Source organism: Furipterus horrens, unplaced genomic scaffold, assembly GCF_987537825.1.
Source record: "Furipterus horrens unplaced genomic scaffold, mFurHor1.1.pri manual_scaffold_7, whole genome shotgun sequence".
Classification (NCBI taxonomy): domain Eukaryota; kingdom Metazoa; phylum Chordata; class Mammalia; order Chiroptera; family Furipteridae; genus Furipterus; species Furipterus horrens.
Window position 1 is genome coordinate 86,852,625 of NW_028327177.1, and position 20,327 is coordinate 86,872,951.

The window sequence follows — 20,327 nt, forward strand, 5'->3', positions numbered from 1 at the left end:
TTTGTTGATTTTTTAGAGAAAGCAGAAGGGAGGGAGAGAGAGAGAAGGAGAATCACTTATGTGAAAAAGAAACATCGATTAGTAGCTTCTTGTATGCACCCCGACCAGAGACTGAACCTGAAACCCAGGTGTGTGCCCCAATAGGGGATCAAACTGGCAACCTTTCACTTTGTGGGATGATGCCCAACCGACTGAGCTACACCAGCCATGGTGGTGTGCTTGTGTTTTAAAAAGCCTGATGTTTGCAGCTTGGAAAATGCATTAGAGAGAAAAAGTATAGTTGTTGAAATGTCATTGGGTAGGCAATTGGCCCACACTAGAAATGATGGTGGTTAGGAGTAGAATGAGATAGAAGTGTAAGGATTCAGGAGATACTTAGGAGGTACAATACTGAAATGAACTGGGTACGAGGGAGGTAAGTAGAGAGAGGGAGATTCTCGACTGGAAGGTTGTTTCAGTCTTTCAAGGTGAGGTTGTAGTGGTTTAACTAAGTAGTGGGTAATGGAGCTAGTGAGAAGGGCACCTATTCAAGAGTCTCCTGTAAGTACCCTTTTCTTTCCAGCCCTCCTTAGTGGGATATGTCTTAGAGTCATACACATAGGATCATTCCCTGGACAGTTGTAAAGGTCCCTTTGAAAAGCCAAAAAAGCCAGAGCAGGGCAAAATCTGGTCAGAACACAATTTCCCTTTGCTCTTAACATTATCCTCCTATTGAACACATCTGAGATTGCATAAACCTATTTCAGTAACCATAACAACTGTTGACTCCTATTGAGATAGCAATTGATTAAAATCTCTAAGTCCGAGATTGCAAACATGAATGTCTGCAGGAGTCAGGCAGGTAAATGTGAGAAGCTGTGGGGTGTAGCAAGAAGGGGTGGGAATGGTGGTAAACTGCAGGGTGCTGGACCAATCAAATCTTATTGAACTTTAAATTTTTAAGAAGCTTTGTGCATTTAAAAATGTGGCCTGCAGGTCATATTTGGCCTGTGAATCACCAATTTACAGCCCCCAGAGATCTTTTTATATACACTACATTGAGCTAGCCAGGTCTTTCCCGTCAGTAGTCCTAAAGCTGATTTTCCCTAAGTTTTATCTTGTGTATTAACTTGCATTCTATTGGCTTTTGACCAGTTGTTAAATAGTTTTTGCATCTTATCTCTTCCTGATTGCATATTAATCTCACCTAGCAATTAGTAAGCCCTCTGTAAACTGGGTAAGCAGAGATTCTGGGTCTTATCTCTATCTGATTGCATGTTAATCTCACCTAGCAACTTGTAAGCCCTCTGTAAACTGGGTAAGCAGAGATTCTGGGTCTTATTCCATGTCCGGGAGAGATAAAGACATAAAACAGGGTGGTACAATATACTTTAGTGACCTGGAATTATTTTAAAACAACATCCTTTTAAAAATGAATGAGTCTGGTGAGCCAACCATTTCCTGAAGGGTCCCCATAAATTCTTGTCACCCCAAAGTTACCAGGATTTAGGAGGCCTTTGCTTGTAGAAGAATATGAATTGGGGAATCCCCCTCTCCCCCTTGTTCAAGAAAGTCTCTTTACTGAAGCTTTTGTCCTCTTGAGAGAAGAAGGTGTCACTTTACAGATCACTTAGCAAGACCTGTGTCACCAGGAAGTGTGTACACAGCACCTAGAGACAGAATGTTTTTCTGGAGAAGACTCCTGACTGAGAGGGTGCCATTCCCTGGAAATCAGCGAAGGCAAGGGCTGGAGCGAGTGTTTCTGTAGAAGCAAGAGGCTTTCCAGTACATAATGCCTTTTTTACGTTTGATTTTTATGTTGGTTGCTGCCCCAGGTTGGTATCTTTAACTCTAGATTCCTAACATGTATCTCTGAAATAGTCATTTGGTTTGCTTTTACTTTCTTTAGTAACTTCTGGGTGTTGGTCCTGGAAGTTGTCAAGGGTGCAGGGCTGTGCCACACTGGAAAATGCACATTTCAATCAAAACGTCCTCTCAGATATGTTTGATGTGCGTAGACGTGCAAGTTCTTTGGAGAGTACTCTGTCAATATGTACTAGGTCTCAGAGCCAGCATTCCACTTCTGGGAACTAATTTCATGGAAATACATAATGATAGGATATATGTAGGCTTGTCTGTAATAACAAAAACAAGAGGCAACCTACATGTATATCAACACAGGATTAAATAAATGGTTCTACAGACATACTACGGACATTGGAGCCATTAAAAGAAGAAATCAGATCTGTGTGTTCAGATGTGCAGATAAAAAGGTAGTCCATGGTGTACTGTGGAATAGAGATAGGATGCTCTAAAACTCTTAAAAATCCAGCTATATTCACATGCTCACAGGCATAGAAAGTTCTGGAAGAATATATATAAGATATTTAGCAGCGTAACTTTTGGAGATTGGGAGTGTGATGGTAGTAGAACAGTAAAATTTTTTGCTTTATATATTTTATATGTTTGATTTTTAAAAATGGGTATGTATTACATTAAACTAAAAAAAAATCAAGCCCTAAGATTAAAAAATTAATTACCAAATTTTAGAATGCATAACATCAAGATGTTAAAGCAATTTTTTTTCTTAATGTTGCATGGTTTGATTTCATAAAATCACTCAATTGATGAATTTTGACATTTGCTTTAGGACCAGTCACATCTAGAACTGGATAAAAGCCAAACTGTCATTATTGTCAACAAAAAGTCATCTTAATATGGTTAATATGTTTAATATTCCAAGAATAAATGATGGGTATACGAAAACTGAAAGAACTCTCTAATTTCCAAACTCTTCCTTAGACATGATTAGATTTGATATTCCAATAAAAATAAATGATAAGATTTGCAAAAACATGACCAAACTTCCATACCTGTGCCGACCAGTATGGTAACCACCGTTCAACTATGATTATTCACCACTTGAATGTGGCCAGTGTGACTTGAGATGTCGTCGTCGTCGGCAGCCGTCCGTCTCGAGAGACGATGGTGTAGCTTCTTAAGAGTCTATCTGCACCGCCAAGAATGGCTGTGCAGTCCGACTCGGGAGTGACACGGTATCTGTCTCCTCCCGTGTTGAATCGACATCTTGCGATGTCGCTGGAGTGTCCTCTCCAGTGAAGCTGAAGCTACAGAGCCTGGGCAGGGTGATATGGAGGGTCTGCTGTTGCCCATGCAGCAGACCCCCCCTCTCTTCGCAGCTGAAGGGTCCAAGGGAAAGACGGAGTCAATACAGCTTGGCTTCAGGTGCGCCGCAGGAGTTGCCAGTGTTGACTACAACGTCAAACCGCCTTAGGGACTCCGGCTCCGGATTTTCTGTCGGGGTTTACTCCCTTAGCCTTTCCCCTGAAGAGGTATGCCGCAAGGCAGCGGAGGTTTTTTGGAGTCAGAGTTTTCCTTCTCTGATGTGCCCTGACTGGAAGATCGAACCAGCGACACTTAGCTCGCAGGCCGACGCTCAATCCACTGAACTTGATATGAACTTGAGATGTAAGTATAAAACATATAATAGATTTTGAAGATTTCAAATAAATAAAACAATGTAAACTATCTTAACATAAACTTCTTATTAAAAATGTTGATTATGTGCTGGAGTAATATTTTGAATGTATTGGTTAAATAAAATGTAATATTAAAATTAATTTTACTTAAAAAAACTTTTAATGTGGTTACTAGAAAATTTTAACTTACATATTGGACAGGGCTACTCTATAGTTCTGATAGTCTTTAAACAGAATTTTTCTTCAGATATGGGATATTCTTAATGAATATACTGCTCCAGTTTTGTATATTCAATTGTCTCTTTGAAATTGAAATAACAGGTGAATTGATTACATAAACTCAGTGGATGGGATATTTAGTAAAGTAAGGATATAATGAAACCTCAGAAAGATTTTTATTTTAATTTAATTTGTTCTATTTTTATTTTTCTTTTCTTTTCTTTTTTTCCTTTTATTTTTTGGTTTTTCAATTACAGTTGTCCCATTTTTCCCCCATTGCTCCCCCCCCACCCAACCCACCCTTTCTCCCTCAATCATATCCCTCCCCGTTGTCCATGTCCATAAGTCATTTATACACATTCCTTGACTAGACCCTTCCCTTACTTATCCCCCTTCTCTCCCTTCCCCCACCCCCTATTGACTACTATTCTACTCTTTGTCCTATTTAGTTCGTTTGTTTGTGTTGTTCTTTAGTTTCCTGTATTAGGTGATATCATATGGTATATTGCTTTCTTTGCCTGGCTTATTTCACTAAGCATAATTCTCTCTAGTTTCATCCATGTTGTCGCAAATGGCAGGAGTTCCTTCTTTCTTTCTGCTACATAGTATTCCATTGTGTAAATGTACCACAGTTTTTTGATCCACTCATCTACAGATGGGCACTTAGGCTGTTTCCAGTACTTAGCTATTGTAAACAGAGCTGCTATGAACATAGGGGTGCATAAGTTTTTTTGAATTAGGGTTTTAGGATTTGGGGGGTATAATCCTAGCAGTGGAATTGCTGGTTCAAAAGGCAGTTCCATTTTTTGTTTTTTTGAGGTAATTCCATGCTGTTTTCCATAGTGGCTGCACTAGTCTGCATTCCCACCAACAGTGCAGTAGGATTCCCGTTTCTCCACATCCTTGCCAGCATTTGCTGTTTGTTGATTTGTTGATGATGGCCATTCTGACAGGTGTAAAGTGGTATCTCATTGTGGTTTTTATTTGCATCTCTCTGATGGCCAATGATGTTGAGCATTTTTTCATGTGTCTATGGACCTTCTGTATGTCCTCTTCAGAGAAGTGTTTGTTCAGGTCCTTTGTCCATTTTTTTAATTGGGTTGTTTGTTTTCTTGATGTTGAGGCATATAAGCTCTTTATATATTTTGGAGATCAGTCCCCTGTCTGTGATATCATTGGCAAATATGTTTTCCCATATGGTTGGTTTCCTTTTCATCTTGCTGATGTTTTCTTTTGCTGAGCAGAAACTCTTTAGTTTGATGTAGTCCTGTTTGTTTATTTTTTCCTTTATTTCTCTTGCTTTAAGAGATGTATTTGTGAAGATATTGTTACATGGGATATCTGAAATTTTCCTGCCTATGTTTTCCTCTAGGACTTTTATGGTATCACGGCTTACATTTAAGTCTTTGATCCATCTTGAGTTTATTCTTGTGTGTGATGTAAGTTGGTGGTCTAGTTTCATTTTTTTACACGTCCCTGTCCAGTTCTCCCAGCACCATTTGTTAAAGAGGCTCTTCTCACTCCATTTTATGTTCCTTCCTCCTTTATCAAATATTAGTTGACCATAGAGGCCTGGGTTTATTTTGCTTTTTCTATGAGTGAATATTTTTATCTTAAACCTGAGATCACAAACCAGAGACTCTCAATGCATTTGGTATACCAGATGTTTTGAATAATACACTATTTCACCAAAATATCTTAATTTTAGGACCCTTACAAGAAATAAGAAGATCTGGCAACTTAAACCACATTCCCATGTGGACAAGTAGTTGCTGCCCTCCTTAGGTAGACACCAGTTTTTGGTTTTAGCAGTCTCCACTATACCTGATGTCCTATATACAATTGGACATTGTTTTACTATCTCTATTAAAGAAGTGCAACAAGTTTTCTTCAAATCTCCTTTTTGTGGGGGTACAAAGGTGTAACCTTTCAATCTCCATTAGTCTATGAACCTACTGTCATTTCAATCCTTTTTATTTTGATTTATTGATTTAGTTGCAGAAAGTAGAGAGTTTATTATTGAATTAATTTGACAGGAAATGAATAATAAAATGTCAACTTTACCTATTTAAATAACAGTTCTGTGGATGGGTTGGTATGCTCTGAAAATTATTGTTCTCTTTTCTAGAGATTATTATATGTTCAAGTATTGAGTTGATTTTCAGAATATATTCTTTTTAGTGGAATACTACCAAATTTTTCAACATATAAAAATAAATGGAAGAAAATCTAAAATAAATTTATTCTTTAATGCAATGGCAATGAGGTATCATCAAATGCAAAAGTCACTTTTGACATGGATCAACCTATAGAACTGAACAGAACATTTGAACCAGTGAAATGTCACACAGTTGCAACTTTTTAAATGCATATAGAGTCACAAATTAATAAGGTCTTGAGGAATAGGCCAATAGTATGTAATTGATCTACTTCAGTTAGCAAAACAGAATAATTTTATTCCATTATTTATTCACCTATTCATTCAACAAGTATTCATTAAGTGCCTAATCTGGCTAGACACTGATTATTCTTGGTCCTGGGGACAGAGCAGAGACCTAACAATGAGAGTCCTCAGTTTTGTGAAGCTTGTATTCAAGGTGGGAGGAAGGAGGCAGAAAATAAACATATAATATAAGTAAACAAAATAATATAAATAAATGAAATAATAAAAATAAACAATATATGGTATTTTATAATTTTTAACTGCAGGAGTGGGAGATGTGTTATTTTATGTAAGGGTGGCCTGGGAAGACCTCTCTGATGCAGAGACATTATATCAGAGTCCTAAGGGAAGTGCGTGAATGAAAAATCCAGGGAGATGGATTTTGGACAGGGAGAATAATAAGGGCAAAAGCCCTAGGGCAAGACCTTGATATGTTTAAGGAACAGAAAAGTATGTGTGGCTGGAGCAGAGGAAGTGAGGCCAAGAGTGTAGAATTTGAGGCCAGATAAATAAAGGGGGGATTTTTCTGTCACATTCTGGAAACCAGCATATGAACCTGGGTTTCACCTTATGAGATGAAAAGCTACCAAAGCATTTTGAGAGCAAGAGTGAGGTTACTTGATTTCACTTTTAGCACATTGTGGGTAGCTCAATCATATAAAAGATGCATATTTATATTTTCTTATATTATCTAAATAAGCCCTGATTTAGTTTTCATTTGCTGCTGTAACAAATTACCACAAACTTGGTGGTGACTTAAGTCAACATAAATTTATGAACATCAGTTCTGCAGTTAGAAGTCTGACATGAGCTAAAATCAAAGTACTGGCATATCTGCATTTTATTCTGGAGTCTCTAGGGATATGCCCACTACCTTTTCTTTTCCAGCATCTAGAGGTCATCCACAGTCCTGGGTGAGTCTCACCCTTCCTCCATGTTAAAAGCCAGAAAATTTGCTTCTTTCTGATCATTATTCACATCTCTTCTGACTCTCTTCTTCTGCCTTCCTCTTCCACATTTAAGGATCCCTGTGATTATGTTGGGTTCATCCACATAATTCAGGGTATCTCCCCATCTCAAGATCATCATTTGCAGGGTCCCTTTGCCATGTAATGTAACATACTCAGAACTTCTGGGAACTGGGAAGTAGGCATCTCTGGGTTGGAGCTATTATTTTATCACAACATCTAAGCATCATACCTTGCTAAATAACCACAACCATCCACCCCACCATACACATGTAACCCTAAAAGAATGCAAGTTTCAGCTGTGGAGAAAAAATCCTGAATAAGACTTTGAAATGCTATTCCAGAGGGAAATCAATGAGTGGAAATGAAAATTTTCCATTTACAAACTTCAGGGTTCAGAAATTTTCAGATGATTTCCTAAACAGAAAGGATGTATTATGACCTTAAGTACATGTTTAGAAGCAGAAGAGAATTTGATGATTCAAAAAAGAGGGCGATGAAAATATAACTGAAGAGAAGCTTGTGATCATTTTTAGAAACAGGTTCATGAAATAACTCAGAGTCAAGGAAGTTCTTTGGATGAAGGAAAAGATAAAAAGAAAAAAGAAATAAGCATTAATTTTCTAGCACTTCAGTGCTAGAGGGCATCATCAGGCAAAAAGATATAGGTTTCAGCAGAAGGAAATTGGGCCTGCGTGCCCTGAAATGGTAAGAGCTGAGGGAGGTGGGGGGAGCACTGACAGTGTCTGCTTCATTTCTCCACCTGGGTACATCACGCCTCCTGTTAGGCTGGGATTGTCTGGGGTGGGAGAGATGAAGCAAGAATGAGGCCCTACTCATCATTGTATAAGACTATATATGTGTATGTGTATATATACATATATATATGTATGATACACGTGTGTATATATGTATATATATGTATTATACATGTGTATATGTGTATGTGTGTGTATGTATTTTCTTACTGGGAATAGCTATTGCAATATTATTTGTGTTTTATTATACATTGAAAAACTAAATCATCATATTACAATACCAGGCTTACCTTAGCACTCAATAATTGCTTGACTAACTAAATTGGAACTGAGTTTCCATTTGAGAATGGAGAAGCCACAGGATCTGAATTCAGGGCACTGTCTTAATCTTTGCTTTTTCCAAAGAAGCTTTGATATTCTAGACTTGGTCATCTTATCTAAAATCTCCACTGCAAAGTCCATCTAAAATTCAAGGGCAGTAGAGAACAAATAAAAGAGAGGAAAAGAAGGCAAGATAGAAGAACAGAGTCAAAGTAGGCCAGCCCAGTAGGGCATATAATGACTTTTGTCTCTGAAGGCATTGTGATTTTGAGCCTTCATGACACTGCAGGGTTAGACAGAAGTTGTATGGGGTAATGTCATTTAGGGAACTATTTTCAGCCACTACTAAAAATTATAATAAATTGATGTATAAAGAAATCCTATGTTCCCCATGACAGTGAATGGCAAATCTTTATTAAAATAATGAGCAATAATCTAAATTGCTTATATCTTAAATACATTGACCTACTCCCTAACCTAGTCCAGCCAAAGAAATTTCTTATCAAGCAGCAGTTGACTTCTAGCTTAAGAGAAGATGATTTGCTTGTGCAAGTGGTAGTGTGGCCAGTAAGATGAAGAACTAGGATCTAAGTCAGAGTCTGATTGATTCTGAAGTCCATTACCAATGTGGTCTCCTTCCTCCTGGAACAATTGCTAACAATTTGGTAAGGGTCTTCTCAAATTTAGAAGTTCTGAAGGCTTTTGCTTTCCCCAATTTTTATGCCAAAGAACTTCCCTCTGAATCATGAACTCATTCATCTCTATCATTTAAGGATATGCAATTTGGATCCAGCAAGTTTGGGGTTCAAATTCTGGCTCTATCATTTATTAGCTGTGAAATATAAGGCCATTTGGGCCTTTCTATACCTTAGTTCTCTTATGTGCAACATTGAAGTAATAATAATAGTACCCCTCATCCCAGAACTATTGTGAGGATTTAATAAAAAGGGTTTGTGTGAGAGTGTCCTATAAATGATCATTAATATTGTTTACTTTTCATTCAACAGATATATGTTAGGTGCTCTTATTTAGTGTTCACAATAAATACATTTCTTGGAGTTAGAGTTTGTGATTCCCTGAGGAGTCATACACATGAAAGGCAATTACATAATATAAGGTCAAATGTTATAATGGAGACATGGAAACATTGCCAGTGAGTACCTAATCCAACCTAAGCAGCAGGGCAGGGCAAGCTTTCTGAAAGAAGTGGCATCTAAGAGGTAACTGAATGATGTATAGAGTTTTGGGTTGCAAAAAAGTGTTTTAATAACAATCTATATAACGGTCCAGAGTTGGACTAGAGAAATGGAAAGAAGGTAAGGAATAGAGCTTGTGAAGAGGAAAGGACAGAGAGATGAGGCCAGAGAAGTGGGTAGGGAGCAGACCCAGCAGGACCAGAGATCTTTCCACACTTCAGCGTTAACCTGAGAGCTACTCAATTTGATGCTCATTACTCTGAAGGTCACTGCAATAGTCTTTGTTTTATTATGCATTGCAAAAAACGGTTATATCAGATCATCTTAGTTTGGATTCTCCTGGAAGTAGAACCTAAGAGAAGGGTTCAAGTATAAGTAATAAATTTGAGAGGTGATATCAGGAAACACCAGCACAGGGATAAGAAAGTGAGACGATGAGTGGAAGGCAGCCAGTGGTGGGTGTGTTATCACACATGTGAGCACTGGGGGTAACTGAGCTCAGTCCCACTGGGACCTCAGAGATCCAATGCAGACACACATCTTGAGCCCCTGAATTACCCATACTGAAGGGTGGGTGAGGAGGTCAGGGTCTCTAACTACCAGGTCCCTATGGGTCATTAGCTGAGGGCCACTTCCAGGGACATGAATTCTCTGGCACTCACTCAGGCAGAGTTGTACATGTCCTCAGGAAGTAGCCTTCTTCACACAGAGATAAGTATGCACTAAGTGGGTTGGATCACTGAGCACTGGATACACATTTCTAAACAAGTTTGAAAAAAGGGAGAGAGAGAAAGACCAACCCCACCCAGAAACAGTTCTTTACGGTCTCTTATATTCCTGGACATCTTGTGACTCTGGTCACTGGCTGCCTGTGTTCTGGACTATCTCTTCAAGGATGTTTAAATAAGGATAGAGAGAGTGCCTCTCTCTGTGAAAGAGTGCTTTGTTTATCATGTTCTAAAATAAATTTCTTTTCTCCTTGGCAAGGATCAGGCAGGTGTATGGTTCATTTAAAGAGATTTGGACACAGAGGCAAACACACAGACTTCTGGCCAAGATGGAGGCCTAGGCTGCCACTCTTCATCTCCCTCCACAACTAAGAAAGAATACAACTACCGCAAAACCAGAAATAACCAGAAGTTCCAAAAAATAAAGCTACATGAAGTCCAATGTATGAAGTTATAAAAAAGTGGTGCTCATTAGGACGGGTAGGAGGGGCGAAGCCAGGGTGAAGAGGTCAAGCGTGCTGGCAGTAGCAGCAGCAAAAGCAGTGGGAAGGCAGAAAGCACAGACACCTGTATTTAAGGGGAGGCAAGAAGCACCTGGGGAGCACCCCCAGCTGCAGACCAGACCCTTCAGCTTGCGATTTCAACACTGGGGAATGCAGATCCCTATTACCTTGGACTGTGAGGCCCAGAGGGGGTAGGGATGGAGGAGGAGGCTCCCAGTCTCTCAGCAGAGAGTGAACAGCAGGAATCCATCTTGGACCCCCACCCCCAAACAAAACACCACAGCGTGGTGAGAAGGGTCGCCTGGTTGTGACCAGTGCACGGGACTCTGCCCCCTATAGTGTAGGAGGTGTGACAGCCTCATTCAGGAAGCAAAGATAAACACAAAACTGTCAGGATGGCACAGATTATGATAGAGATCCCAGTGATGCAGCTGACCAGACAGCAAATTTCTAATCTAATGGATCAGCAGATAGGAAATCTTTCTGAGACAGAGTTCAGAGCTTTGGTTATAAAAATGTTTGCAGACCTAACAGCAGATCTTAAACAAGACGGGGAAGGAATGAAGGCTACTCCTGTTGAAATGAACAAAAACACATGCAAAACTCATGGTGAGGGAAAGAAACCCAGGGATCAAATCAACAAATAAGAACATAGGGAAGGAACAAACAGTCAACCAGTGCAGAAAGAGGAAACAAAAAGTGAGGAAAATGAGGAGAGGCTCAGAAACCTATGGGACAGCTATAAGTGGGCCAACATTTGAATCATAGGGTTGCCAGAAGGTGAAGAAGAAGAACTAGAAATTGAAAAATTATGTGAAAAAATAATGAAGCAGGACTTTCCTAACTTGGGGAAGGAAATAGACTTACAGGTCCAGGAAGCACAGAGAGTTCCAAAATAACTGGACCCAGGGAGAACCACACCAAGATACATTATAATCAAAATGTCAAAAATTAAGGATAAGGAGGGAATCTTAAAAACAGCAAGAGAGAAGAAGAGAATTATGTACAAAGGGATCCCAATAAAACTATCAACTGATTTCTCAAAAGAAACTCTGTAGGCAAGAAGGGACTGGCAAATAATATTCAAAGTAATGAAAAGCAAAAACCTACAACCATGATTACTCTATCCAGTGAAGCTGTCATTCAGAATAGAAGGGCAGAGAAAGTGCTTCCAGGACAAAGTAAAACTGAAGGAGTTCATCAGATCCAAACCACTGTTATATGAAATGTTAAAGGGACTCCGTCTTTCCCTTGGATCCTTCAGCTGCGTAGAGAGGGGGGGTCTGCTGCATGGGCAACAGCAGACCCTCCATATCACCCTGCCCAGGCTCTGTAGCTTCAGCTTCACTGGAGAGGACACTCCAGCGTCATCGCAAGATGTCGATTCAACACGGGAGGAGACAGATACCGTGTCACTCCCGAGTCGGACTGCACAGCCATTCTCGGCGGTGCAGATAGACTCTTAAGAAGCTACACCATCGTCTCTCGAGACGGACGGCTGCCGACGAAAGGGACTCATTTAGGAGAAAAAGGATCAAAACTATGAACATTAAAATAAAAACTGTATCACAACCACCAACAACAGAAGCTAGGGAACTGAAACAAAGGCAAACTAAGTAGGCAACAAGAGTGGGAAAAGAATTATAGGTATGGGGAACATTTTGGGGGGAGGTCAGTGGGGAGGGGGACGAGAGAAAGGGAGTGAGATGGTACAGGAATTAAGAAGCATAGTAGGAGGGAGTGAAGTAGATAGTAACATGTTGAGAAGAACTATGTGCACAACCAATGGGCATGGACTAGGGGGGGGTGGGGACAACTTGAGAGAGGGAGGTCACTGGGTGGAGGGGAACAAAGGGAAAAGAAATTGGGACAACTGTAACAGCATAATCAATAAAACATTAAAAAAAAAGATTTGGGTTCTCTAAGCTCAGGGTTTCTCAAATATGATGCAAGCCCAGTGCACACATGTATCTACAAGGTCTGCTTTATGTTGAGGAGCAAGGGGAACCTATGTGAATATAAAGCTCATGCTGCTTGTCGTAACCAGAGTAATGATGTCCCAACTCTGTAATAGTCAGCTCAGGCTGCCATAACCAAGTACCATTGACTGGGTGGCTTAAACCACAGACATTGATTTTCTCCCAGTTCTGGAGGCTGCAACTCTGAGAACAGGGTGTCAGTGTGGTCAGGTTCTGGTGCAGGCTCTCTTTCTAGCCTTCTCCCTATGTTTTTACATGGCAGAGAATGAAAAAAGTTGGGAGCAAGAGGTCTGCCTCTTTTTTGGGGTGGCAGGATTCTGTGTAATTTTATTTATTTATTTTCTAAACTAAAAAGAAATATAAATGTTAATAGAAGTCATATGTCAAGTATAAAGGAGAGATTTGCCTCTTCTTATAAGGCCACAGTCTTTTCAGTTATGGGTCCCACCGCTATAACTTCATTTAATGTTAATTATCTCCTAAAGATCCTATCTCCAGATACAGTCACATTAGAGATTAGAGTTTCAACATATAAATTTGGGGGGAACACAATTCAGCCCATAGCATTCTGCCCAAATTCAAGGACCCTGGTTCAAATGTTAATCTCATTCAGAATCATGCTCACAGGCACATCCATCATAACGTTTGGCCAAATGTCTGGGCACCTTGAGGTCCAGTTAGATTGACACATAAAATTAACCCTCATAGTCTCTGACCAGGAGTCCATGTGTAATCTGACAGACCAACTTGTTTGCAGGAAATTAGGGTAAATTCTCAAATCCTTCACAGTTCTTAATGATCCTACTAAGCCGCATCAGCTGATTTTACAACTTTAAATAAAAAAAAGAACTGTAAGTATTTATTGTGCTTTTCCTTTGTAGTTTTTAAATGTTAAAGAGGTTGGGAAATATTACAAAAACCCTTATAAAAAGTAATATTTTGTGTTTCCTCTTCTAAGATGTTTTAGCATTTCCAAAGTTTGCCATTGAAAATGCCAGCCCTCTTCTGGAGAATGTTTCTGATCATACACGGGTAGCCATAATCATGGTGTCTGTCCCACCTCCCACTTCTCTGATTGAAGATCCTGTTATCATTAATGCCAACCCTGTAGTCCATCCGTTTGTGCTGTTTTGTCGATCCACACATCAGTGGGAAGTAAGTATCTAAGCAAATAGTACAATCACTTGGTACCACAAGGATTCTAAAGTAAAACAATCCTTGCCCTTCTTACATTCTGCATATTATTTAAAACCCATTCATTTAGACGCATTATTGCTAGACCCTCTAAAAATTCTTTTTAAAAAAAAATATATTTTCTACTGTTAGCTTTTTATCATTATTATTTTTTAGATTGTATTTAGTTATTTTCAGAGTGAGGGGAAGGGAGGGAGAAAGAGAGGGAAACATCAATGTGTGGTTGCCTCTCACATGCCCCCAATTGGGGTCCTGGCATGCAACCCAGGCATGTGCTCTGACGGGGAATTGAACCAGCAACAATTGATTTGCAGGCTGACGCTCAATCTACTGAGCCACAGCAGCCAGGGCTAAACATTCTTTAGGATATCAAGAGGCATTTGCTTTATAGAGATCCACTGAGGACCTCCTCAGACACAAGGCAAGGCACTGGGGCTCTCACGGTGGAACATGGTCCTTACTCTCCTGGTGTATACTAGTTTATAGAGATCTATTAATCAAGTGAATACTCACACAAGTATAAAAGTGTAAGTGTAATAAGAGCTATGAAAGATGGCCCACATGTCTGTGAACACACCTAAAGGGGACATTGGACTTATTAGGCTTTCCCAAGGAAGAGCTACATACAAAGCAACCTTCAGAATGAGTAGGAACTAAGTAGATGATGAGAGAGAGAAGAGAACTCCAGGTAGAGCATGTACAAAGGCCCTGTGGCAAGTAGGAGTATAGTGAGGAAATGGGACCAAGAGGAGGCCAAAGTGGCAAGAGCTGATGGGAAAGTGTAGTGAGAGATTAAACTGGAAAGGAGGCAGAGCCTGGAGGGCTTGTGAGCCATGTTATAAATGATCTTTTAATATATTTTATGATTATGCTATTACAGTTGTTCCAATTCCCCCCCCCCTTTGCTCACCTCTGCCCTGTATTCCCATTCCCTCCAGCAATCCATGGGTCATGCATATAACTGTTCTTAGGCTACTCCATTCCCTATACTGTTCTTAACATCCCTCTGTTTTGTACCTACCAATTTGTTCCTAATCCCTGCACCTTTTCCCCCATTCTCCCCCTTCCCACTCCCAACTGATAACCCTCCAAATGATCTCCATATCTCTGAATCTGTTCCTGTTCTGCTTATTTGTTTAGTTTGTTTTTTAGATTCACTTGTTGATAGTTGTGCATTTGTTGCCATTTTAAAATTCATAGTTTTGATCTTGTTTTTCTTATATAGTTCCCTTTAACATTTCATATAATAATGGCTTGATGATAATGAACTCTTTAGTTTTACTTTGGAAAGCACTTTATTTGCCTTCCAATTCTAAATGATAGCTTTGCTGGATATAGTAACCTAGGCTCTAGGTCCTTGCTTTTCATCACTCTGAATTCTTTTTGCCAGTCCCTTCTAGTTTGCAGTTTCTTTTGAGAAATCAGCTGACAGTGTTATGGGACCTCCTTTGTAGGTAACTCTCTGCTTTTCTCTTGCTGCTTTTAAGATTCTCTCTTTATCTTTAACCCTTGGCATTTTGATTATGATGTGTCTTGATGTGGTCCCCTTTGGGTTCATCTTGTTTGGGACTCTGTGTTTCCCAGACTTGGATGTCTATTTCCTTCACCAAATTAGGGAAGTTTTTTTCATTAGCTTTTCAACTGAGTTTTCAATTTTTTGCTCTTCCTCTTCTCCTTCTGGCACCCCTGTGATTAGGATGTTAGCACATTTAAAGTTGTCCAAGAGGTTCCTTATTATAGTCTTGTTTTTTTGAATTCTTTTTTCTTCTTGCTGTTCTGATTGAATGTTTTTTTTCTTCCTTGCGTTCCAAATTGTTGGCTCGATTCTCAGGTTTATCCCCTCCCCTATTGATTCCCTGTAGATTTTTTTTTTAATTTCATTTAATGTAACCTTCACTTCTGCCTGGGTCTTTTTTATTTTGTTGCCATACTCAAGAGTTCTTTGAGTATCCTGGTCACCATTGTTTTGAACTCTGCATCTGATATGTTGCTTATCTCCATTTCACTTAATTGTTTTTCTGGGGGTTTGTTCTGTTCTTTCATTTGGGCCATATTTCTCTGTCTCCTCAATTTGGCAACCTCCCTGTGTTTGTTTCTATGTATTAGGTAGGGCTACTTTGTCTCCCTGTCTTAGTAGCATGGCTTATTGTAGAAAAAGCACCTATAAGTTGTGTGGGGCAGAACCTTAGGTAGTTGCCAGGGTGGAGCAACCCATTTCACCACTTTGTGGCTTTGTGTGGGGGAGGGCTCAGAGAGAGGACAATGCCACTACCTAGCCTTTAGATATTGCCTGAGAGGAAGCTGTCTCCCTGGCACTGGCTTCCTTACCAGTCACTCCACTTTTTTCCCTTCTCCTCATATGCTACTTGTGCCTTTCCAGCTCTTTCCCTGGTGCTGAATCCCAGAGGGGCTGGGTCTGCATGAGTTCTAAGTCCACTGCAGGCCCTTTAAGAGAAGTCTTTTGATAATCCCATGGTTTCTTCTGCCACCTCAACTGCCACTGATTTTTACAGACAGAAGTTATGGGGGACTTATCTTCCTGGTGCTGGAACTCTAGGCTGGGTTGTCTGGCCTGTGGCTGGAGTCACTTGATTCTGAGGTATCCGTCCTGATTTTTATCTACCACCCATGAATGTAGGACCACCCGTTCTGCCACCTCTCTGTGCCTCTCCATGCCTTTCCATGCCTTCGTGTCTCTGCCCCTCCTACCCATCTGGATGAATGTAGTTTCTTTAAACCCTTGGTTGTTGGACTTCCATACAGCTCAACTTTCTGGTTAATCTGGATGAAATTTGTTTTGTAGTCTAGTTGTAATTTTTACTGTGGTTGTTCATGGAAGCAGTGTGTTCACCTGTACCTCCATCTTGGCTGCACCATGTTTGGAAGTTTTGTTTATCATGGAGTATAATAAAGCTAATTTCTTCCTCTGGGGTAAAGTTCAGGCAGGCTTACTGCTCATTTTGGAAGAGTTTAGTTTCCTAAGCTCAGGGTTGCTCAAATGCGATGCAAGCTGACAGTGTGCACACCATTCACGTAGGCCCCTCTGCATGCTACCACGGCACCTGAGAGTGAGGTGAGCCATATGAAGATGAAGCTCATGCTGCTTGCTGTACAATGAATAATAAAGTTCTTAAGAGCAATGTGTGGTTTACAGCAAAGGGTCTTAAGTAGGGGGATCTGAATTGGCTCCTAGTTTTAAGAGATTCTGAAACTGGTAGGGTGGACAGATACCTAAGTGACCAATTGTGGTGTATCTTGAGAGGCAGTATGAATAAGTGATTTAGAATCAGGGCCCCTGGAGCCAAACTGCCTATCTTCAGATCCTGGTTTTTATTTATTGCTTTGAGCAAATGACTTAGCCTATCTCTCTGGTCACATGTCCATGTCATGGGGTGGAGATATACATACTAGTTTTATTGGGGTGGGACTGTTAAGTCATATGGCAAAGGACATGATTATAGTGAAAGCTAAAGTATTGGGGACATTCAATTTATTACCCACATCTAAAAAACCATTGGGGAGTTTTATGGAAAAAAAATGTTTTGCTTACATTTTATGGGTATCACTTTAGCTGCTGTGATGAGCACAAACTTCAGAGAAGCAAACCATGTCTGTTAGGAGGTTACTGAATATCCTTGCCAAGCCTTGGTATTGTCAGATTTTAAATTTGCTTCCAACTTCAGTGAGGTGCAAAATGCCATTCATGCAATTATTAGTTAGATTTTAAAAATAACTTTAAACAGCAAAATGGCAGCAAACATTGTTCAACAGTTAAGCTTATTGATTTTTTTTTTTTTTTTTTTTAGTTTAGCTTTCTTTGTGTGTGTGTGTATGTGAGGTAGCTATTCTAAGCACAGGTTTGGGGGTCTGGCAAACCTAGGATTAAACCACAGCTCCTCCAACTAGCAGCAATGTGACCTTGGGTAAGTTACTTGACTTTTCTGTTTTTTGGTTTTCTTTTATATACAAAGAGATTAATAATAATAATACCTCACTCAGCGCTTAGTAAGAAGATCCTATGAGATAATGTATGCAAAGTGCCATCTTAGTGCTTGGTCCATCATAAGGAATTAACACACAGTGGTGGTTACTATAATAAATATGTTTATACTTCAATATTCAGCACCATTGTAGTCAAACTACAAATAATAAAAACGATAAGAAAGATAGTCACATTTTATTAACTGTATCATAGACCAGCTCTAAATAGCTTTAGAAACAGTTCAATTATGAGTTCCTCTCATGGAAATAAATCTGCAGATAAAGACAGAACTAAATGAGTTGATCTGTCTCTACCACATTCCAGTACAAAAGGGCATACACTCCTATCTGAGGTTTAGCATATTATTATCCTTTATTGAACTTCCTTCCTGCAGGACACAGGCTTATTCGGTTTGTAAGACTGAGCTTAGGTAGGGTGACAGGGTAGGCAGTCAAAAAAATTGCCAAAACCAAACTCATCTCCTGGAGAAACAATAGTAGAGCTTGAAAGGAACTGATTATACAGATAAATAAAAAAATTCATGGATATGAGTCAAGGTGTGCTCTGGTTACATAATCTTCAATTACTACCTGTCATTGAGCAACATACATGGCTTGCTCTAGCAGGACAGAAAAAGGAATTCAAGTTACCCTTTGTGTGTAAACTTTTCCTGGATGGGGGTAATCAACCAGAGGGCCACTTCAACCACCTTCCTGTCTTCTTCCATTGCCACGTGTAAGGAATAAGCATTTGTGCTTTTAAAAATTCAGTAAGTATTTGTTGAGAAGCCCAATATTGTATAAAGTGCTAGGGAGCAATAAGGACACAATGCTGCCCCCACAGGGCTCCCAGGGCAGAGGGAACCAGAGCAGCAGCGTCAGCCTGAGCCTGGGGTTATACTTTCTGGGTAATAAAGTCCTTGAGAGCAGAATGTGCTTAATGATAGTCCCATATATCATCAGAAGCATCAGGGTGTGATGAAAAGAAAAAAAATTTAGTCAGGAAGACCTGCCTTTAAATCTCAGCTCTGTCACTTACTAACTGTACTCAGGCTTCTAGCTTCTTAGCCTCAGTTTCCTCATTGCCCGTATGAGGATAAAAGCATTTGCTCTATGAAAAAAAGTGATAAGGCATCCATTCTGTGTAAAGCATTCAGTAGAGGAGAGCTGTTAAACATGAATGTATTACTGACTTCTCATGACATTGGGAGGATAACATTTAGGTGTTACTGCCGGTCATAGTGCTGTTCAGTGCAAGGGTCAGGTCTAGGTCTTCCTCTTTCTGCAGCATCACTTTCCTAGCTGTATTATATAATCTATGCTTCAGTTGCCTTATCTGTGAAATGGTGGTAATAATAGTATCTTCCTCACAGGTTTTTTTTTTTTTTTCCATGTTTCAATGAAGTAAAGAACCGAGAGCAATACCTGGCTCCCTTTTCATTCATGTTTAGGTACCAGGCAGTTTAGGTTTGATTAAAAGCATGAGCTTGAAGTCAGATGGAGTCAGAGCCATTGCACTTCTCTATGAAAACTTGGCCAAACTGCTTAACCTCTTTAGACTCAATTTCTGCATCTGTAAAATACATCCAATAATAGTACCCATTTTCAGTAAAAAAAAAAAAAAGATAGAATGACCTGTTTTATAAGTGCTTAGGATAATCCCCAATAAATTAGAGATGGGAGAGGGACTCAATTAACTCTGTTATTAGGAAGAATAACATGGAAAGGTGGGAAGAGTGAAAGTGAGATAACACATGAGAATTCTGTTCATGAGGTTTTCAATAAATCAGGTCACTTTGCTTCCACATTTTAAATACAAGGTTTTTATCTCTTTTTTAAAAAATGCTGATTCTATTGGGATTATAGGTCTGAAATATTTTGTCTACACTCTTATTAAGCCAATCATTCACTTTGTTATCCTGCAATTTTTAAAAATATTTAGTTATTTACCACTGGAGTACCCAAGTTGGACTTTGAGACAGTGACTGTCTACTCCCTGATAGTCTATGCCAAAGACAACCACGGGGCAGCAGCATCACAGACCATTTTAATCCAGATTGCAGATGTGAATGAGCCACCTACTTTCACTGGAATTCTTGCTCAGAGAGACCAAGGTACATAGCTCCTCTCTTGGTGGAAGAGGGTACAGTGGATATATATATATGTGAATTCTGTGTCCTGTCCTATGTGTTCTCATGGTGTTATGACTATATGAGTAATAAGGAGAATAATGATAAAGGTCTGCCACTTATTGGGCACTAACTATGTAGCAGGCACTATCCTAAGAGCATCCTATGGATTAATTTATGAAATGTTCATAGCACTGGAGGTGGGCACTATTCATATTTGTATTGTGTAAGTAATTTGTCAGACTTAGAAAGGTGAACTAACTTGCTTAGTATTAAAACACTCATTTTTCTGCTTAATGATTATGTACTAAAGTTTTTCTTTTATTTGTGTGATTATTTAATTAACAGTATGTCTATGTCATTAAGTTAAAAGCTTTGTGAGGGGAGGGATCATGTCCTTTTTGCACACTTGCTCTCTCTCTCTTTGAT

At 39.5% G+C, this 20,327-nt stretch overlaps 1 protein-coding gene across 1 annotated transcript in view; it reads left to right on the forward strand.

Annotated features, from left to right (window-relative positions):
- Positions 1-816: 816 nt before the first annotated feature.
- Positions 817-20,327, forward strand: part of LOC150004748 (cadherin-related family member 3-like) — a 126,035-nt gene continuing 106,524 nt past the window's right edge. The window contains exons 1-3 of the mRNA XM_090284924.1: positions 817-841; positions 13,553-13,749; positions 19,712-19,883. Coding sequence (XP_090141050.1) covers positions 817-841; positions 13,553-13,749; positions 19,712-19,883 — 394 coding nt within the window. The remainder of the gene's footprint in view (positions 842-13,552; positions 13,750-19,711; positions 19,884-20,327) is intronic.